The sequence below is a fragment of the Haplochromis burtoni genome, unplaced genomic scaffold (assembly GCF_018398535.1).
Source record: "Haplochromis burtoni strain Fernald_Lab_line unplaced genomic scaffold, NCSU_Asbu1 Contig_528, whole genome shotgun sequence".
NCBI classification, from domain to species: domain Eukaryota; kingdom Metazoa; phylum Chordata; class Actinopteri; order Cichliformes; family Cichlidae; genus Haplochromis; species Haplochromis burtoni.
The window spans coordinates 320,209-326,525 of record NW_024582889.1 but is presented as its reverse complement, the minus strand read 5'-3'; the positions used below and the strand labels follow the sequence as shown (position 1 = coordinate 326,525).

At 42.3% G+C, this 6,317-nt stretch overlaps 1 protein-coding gene across 1 annotated transcript; it reads right to left on the bottom strand.

Annotated features, from left to right (window-relative positions):
• Positions 1 to 1,391: 1,391 nt before the first annotated feature.
• Positions 1,392 to 3,827, bottom strand: LOC121812318 (protein phosphatase 1 regulatory subunit 3B-like). Its single transcript, XM_042214194.1, has one exon. It carries the CDS (start codon positions 3,409 to 3,411, stop codon positions 2,569 to 2,571), a length of 843 nt encoding a protein of 280 aa, XP_042070128.1. The 5' UTR covers positions 3,412 to 3,827; the 3' UTR covers positions 1,392 to 2,568.
• Positions 3,828 to 6,317: the final 2,490 nt, after the last annotated feature.

The window sequence follows — 6,317 nt, the reverse complement described above, 5'->3', positions numbered from 1 at the left end:
TGGCCTTGAGGTTTCCATTGATGAAGAATGGACCCACTATCGTTGTACCCCATATACCACACCAAACCATCACTTTTGTTGTTCCAACAGTCTTGGAGGGATCCATCCAATGTGGGTTAGTGTCAGACCAATAGCGGTGGTTTTGTTTGTTAACTTCACCATTCACATAAAAGTTTGCCTCATCACTGAACAAAATCTTCTGCGTGAACTGAGGGTCCTGTTCCAATTTTTGTTTTGCCCATTCTGCAAATTCTGGGTCATCCTCGTTGAGATGCTGCAGTAGCTGGAGTTTGTAAGGGTGCCATTTGTGAGTAGCTAATATCCGCTGAAGGGATGTTCGACTAATGCCACTCTCCAGTGACATGCGGCGAGTGCTACGCTGTGGGCTCTTGCTGAATGAAGCTAGGACAGCCACTGATGTTTCTTCATTAGTGACAGTTTTCTTGCGTCCACATTTTGGCAAATCCAACACTGAACCAGTTTCACGAAACTTAGCAAGCAGTTTGCTAACTGTAGCATGGGAGATGGGTGGTCTCGTAGGGTGTCTTGCATTGAAATCTGCTGCAATGACCCGGTTACTGCGTTCACCAGATATCAACACAATTTCGATCCGCTCCTCACGTGTTAACCTCTTCGACATGTCAATGGCTGTGAACAAAGAGAAACTTGTAAATAACTCATGAAAGAATAAAGTTACGTTGAAACCAAGCACACCATTGTTTTTCTTGTGACATTACCAATAAGTTTGATGTGTCACATGGCCCTCTTCCTATTGAAAAAACAAAAGTTGTATCCAAGATGGCCGACTTCTAAATGGCCACCATGGTCACCACCCATCTTGAGGAGTTTGCCCCCTCACATATACTAATGTGCCACAAACAGGACTTTAATATCACCAACCATTCCCATTTTATTACGGTGTATCCATATAAATGGCCCACTCTGTATTTTCTTTTCCTTGTCTGTATCCACCCTACACCCGAGTGCTTTATTAAAACCTATTTTGTGGTAAAGTTATCAAAATAATTGCCAGGAGGTCTTTCAAGACGTGCTAGGAGAATACTGGCCTGCACAGATGTTATAACCTTTCATCAAGAATGTGTGAATGGCTGTTTACACCTGTGAGAGCTTAACCTGAAAGCTCGCAAAACAGAAGTGTCTATTTCAGAGGTTTCATTGTGTACATCATGAAAATGATGCAAATGTGACATCTATGCAGAGAAGCTTCCATGTCCCATGTTTAAAAAATGTTGAAGAAAGGGTGATATCTACAACCTGCAGGACACTGATTTCACTGATTCTTTGTTCAGATCGGAGTGAATGTCTTTAGCTGCAGGTCATCAGCTCTTTGGAAAGGTGTGTGTGTGTGCAAACATAAACCAGACTCCAGCTAAAAACCATCCACATTTTATTGTTCTGTCACTCAGGGGTAAGACAGCAGGCTGTTGCCACAGAAAACATTTCACAGTCACATTACACCAACTTTAAACATTCAACTTTATTCACCGGCTTTCCTTAAAACCCTCGTTAACACACACACTCTTCACTTCAGACACACGATTCCCTCCAACACTGAGCGGCGCGTACAAAATACTTTTTTTAAAAACAGGAAATCGATGCACACACTTACACACATCTAAATGAACATGTAGCTTAAACAGAGTTTGAGAACTAATCCATGAACATCACTCATCACAGCACAGGTGGTAAAAATCACATTTTCCAGGTCACTTTTCTTAAAAAAATAAATTATGTTTTCCTTACCAGCTGCTCTGAGCAGACGCTAAATTAATCAGTGACCGATGTCAGAAGCATTTTCCTACAAACTAATGTGCAAATCTTTGCATTACTGTGAAAGAAAGCAGAAACATTAAAGCTGCAGCCATCCACCCCACAGTCAGACCACCCACCGACTGTCAGCTTCTAAAAGCAGCTCATTTCTGTCACCCAGACAAAAATCTGTCATTAAGACTTAATTCAGTGAGAAATAAAACTGATGATTATCTGCAGGCAGGTCATCCTTTCACAAATCATTCTTTTAAATCATCCAACTTGCCAGAAGGAGCAGCTGAGACCCCGCCCACCTGACCTCAAACATGCTCCCTCACATCACTTGAGATTTACGCCCCCCCAGGAAATCTGAGTCATCCTAAAGTTAAGCAGCTGCTAGTTTTCATCTTTAAACTTGTTTCAGTTGCTTCAGTTTTTTGTTTCCTTTTCCTATTTTTTTTTTAATTTTTGATTAGTGAAGCAGATAACTTCATGATGAAGATTGTAAGAAAACTGAAGACAACCCAAACACAAATTTTCTCTGGCAATTTCTGAACAGCTTCTATTTTTGAAGCATTTCTAAAGTTCATGTTTTAAAGTCAAGAATCACTTCAACCACAAAGCCCCCTCCCCCAAAAGATCCACTCTTGGAAGACTTCCTCCCCCCTCCCCCTCCTGTAGCACGGATGTGAATCTAATGTGATTCAGCATTGGCATTAACGGATGCATGTTTGTAAAAGTGACTCTGCATGTATGTGCAGCATGGCAGTGCGTGCTTTAAAAACAGAGCAAGCATGCTCAGTAGTACGGGCCGATGTTCTCATATCCGGCATAGCCCGGCCAATCAGGGAAGATCCCGTGTGAACACGTGGGGCTGCCATATCGGTCGAAGTGAACCCCATAGTCACAGGAGGGCCTACTCCAGGCCTGCTGATGGCCCCTCCTCATCGAGGACCACGTGATGCTATAGTTGTTGCCTTGGTTGCTGTCCCAGTGCTCGCAGCCATCCACCTGGTAGCAGACGGCAAACTCGATGCGCTCATGCGGCTTCAGCTCGCCAGACACAGACACTTCGAAGGAGAAGGTGTCGTGGTGCAGGCTGGGATAGGAGTCCTTCATGTACACACAGTCCACATCCGTGTGGCTTTTCCACAAGTCAAAGGTCACACGCACCTTCACTGACTTCTCGAAAGACACGTTCCTGACTTTGACGGTTCCCGCGAACGCCTTCTCTTTCAACAGGCAGTGCTCGAGGCAGACGAGGTTCTCCTCCAAGCGCTGACGGAACAGCAGGTAGTCTGAAGCAGGCTGAGCGAAGCCCAACACCAGCCGGTCATCCTCAGCTTTGAGTGACAGAGCTGAGCTCAGCTGCTCCTGGATGTTCATGGGAATGTCAATGGGGTCACTGAATGGAGAGAACATCTTCACCCGGGTCAGAGCCAGGCCTTTGTGGTCGGCAAAAGTTACACGCTTTTTGGTTTTGGTCCCGTTTTTGCTAATGGATCTGTCATCCTGGAGCTCGGACTGATCGAGGAGGTGCGAGTGCTGGAACCTCAGAGCAGGTTTACAGGTTTTCCGAGGCTTCCTGTAGGAAAAGTCCTCTTTGGAGAGGTACAGGGGCAGGGTCATATCGATCGGCATGGTGGGCTCTGGAGGAAGCACGCACAGAACACTGAAACACAGGAAAGAGCGCTTCTGTTAAAATACATCGTTAAAATAATCTTACTCCATTTTAATATTTATCATTACACTGAGAGCTGACTCAAACTGTCTGCTCTTTGTAACACCAGGACGTTAGTTACAGAGCAACAGGATCAGTCAATGCAGATAAATCTGGATTCTTCTATGGAAATATAAGTGGTTTAATTTCTGCTGCTCACTCCACATTAAACTCTCACTTTATTACAGGTGACAAATATCCAAATTAAGTCATATGGACAAACTGAAAAACAGTGCAAGTCCATCATTTACAGTAAATGATGTGATCAAGTCACAGTACAAAGTTCTCAGCACAACAAGAATGTCATCACAGTCTAGGGCTGCTCAATTAATCGAATTTTAATCTCGATTACGATCTGGGCTTTCAACGATCATTAAAAATGACTGAGCCGATTATTAGCCCCTCCCTCGTGCTTTACTCTCGCGCTGCTCCGTGTGGCAAATCGAGCGCACCTCTCTGCATTTCGAACACGTGTCACAACAATTAAGAGCAGCGGTCCCCAACCTTTTTTGCGCCACGGACCGGTTTATGCCCGACAATATTTTCATGGACCGGCCTTTAAGGTGTCGCGATAAATACAACAAAATAAAACTAGTACCGGTACCGAAAAAAAGAAGATTTATTCATAACACACGTGAAAAGACCCAGGAAAACCGAGTTAACGATAAAAACGATAACAAAATAACGCTGAAAACCGATAAAAACCCTGAAAACCATACATTTCACACCTGAGCCTCAACTCTCGCGGCCCGGTACCAAACGACTCACGGACCGGTACCGGTCCGAGGCCCGGGGGTTGGGGACCGCTGATTAAGAGGACCCGAGGGAAGCTCGGAAAGCTAAGCAGAAGTTATTTGGAGAGGAGAGTGACTGTTGGTTGAAAAGAGAGGTAAAAAAAACTTCAGTGGTGTGGAAACATTATGGGTTCGCGGAGTCAGACGTGGATCAAGTAGACATAGTGTGTAAACTTTGCTACAGTGTCGTAGCTGCACCACAGAGCAACACTGCAAAGTTCACTAAACATAGATGTTTACATTTTTCATTTATTTTTTATATTGCAAACATTTGCACTGTTATCAGTATTTGCACACTATTTTTTGACAATCTTTAAAGCCATTATTCAATACATTGTTATTGTTAAATAAATATCGTCAAATAATCGAGATCTCAATTTCAGTGAAAATAATCGTGATTATCATTTTTGCCATAATAGAGCAGCCCTATCACAGTCTGTATCATATTCAAAAAGTACATTTTAAAAGTTTAAGTTTAAACTTCATGATCTTTTTTTGTAACAAAAGTGAACATAAAGAAAATCAATGAGTATAAAATCATTTATATGCAGATTGAACAGAGTGTGATCTGATATCCTCGTGTTGGTGTTGTTCCCAGATCATCATACTAAATGTTGTTCCAGGATCAACATTGCAAGTGACCAATCAGAATGTTGTGACGTCATACTTTTGCGACTTCGGGAAAAACCGGCGTAAAACAAAAAACTGTACTTAAGCTGCGTGAAACCGCCTCTGTCCGCCGATCAACGGACCCTAACCCTAACCGTAACCCTTTAATAAACAGTAAGCAGAATTGATATTGTCCTTGCAACATTGGAATTTCATAAATGCACGAATGGCTTGGCGCGCAAAAGAATAACGTCACAACAATGTGATTGGTCACTTGCAATGTTGAACCTGGAACAACATTTTCATGATGGTCTGGGAACAACACCAACACGAGGATATCAGATCATCCGTGTGTCATGGTGAGACCACCACAGATTTCACCACATTTTACCTGTAATTGTATGGTAATGTATGTCATGCATCTTTGTGGAACAGGTGACCCACGTTGCTGTAAGTGGTTAGATTTCTGTATAAAAGCTCCAAAGCTCCTTTAGTGGTTTAAGTCCTGCAGCAACTGTGTCAGTGTGTTCTGTACCTGAGGCTCTGAATAAAAGTCTTTAATGTGAGTTTCCTATGTGTTATTTCATCACTGTATTGTTGTAGTGCATGTATTTTTCAACTTGACCACATTTTACTGCAAACTGATAATAGCTTTAAAAATTATAATAAGATGCAGTAAAAAAAAAAAAAAAAAACAAAAAAAAAAAAAAACACACAACACAAAAAACCACCAGTTCTAAGCTCCTAAATTTGACCCAGACCGATGCTTGACCACATTTTACTGCAAACTGATAATAGCCCTTTTTTAAAATTATAATTAAGATGCAGTAAAAAAAAAAAAAAAAAAAAAAAAAAAAAAAAAAAAAAAGTGAAATTGTCAAAATTTCAGGCTAAACACGAAACAGGTGTAAACTACAGATAACAGCAACAATCCTCATATCGGTCATGAATTATGCCCATATTGGGAAGAGGGGAGCAGAGTCTCTCTTGAGTCTCTGATATCACATCCAGTAAATTTTCTGTCTGACAACATCTGAAGCAGAGCAAACAGTGACAACAGCCGTGAAGACTGTAAATATCCAGCATATCTTATCTGCACAAACAGTTAATCAGGTCAGTGAAGACAAAGGTGGAGCTCGTCTGCCTGAGCCCCTGCAGTAAATCTGACCCTCGTTAATCCACATCAGGACAACACTGGGATTCTGATCCTTCTCACACAGACAGACACCTCAATCAGGAGCTGTGACCTAAACCATCTCATTGTTAAAGTCTTTAAAACACACAGGAAACAACCTTTGACCAAGTGACTGACTTAGAGTCTGAAGTCAGATACAGCCAGTCATCCAGGTGGTGACCTGTACACAGGTGTCTGTGCTGGCGACCTTCATTAATGGGAAAACATTTAGAGTCTGCAGACTCTCTTT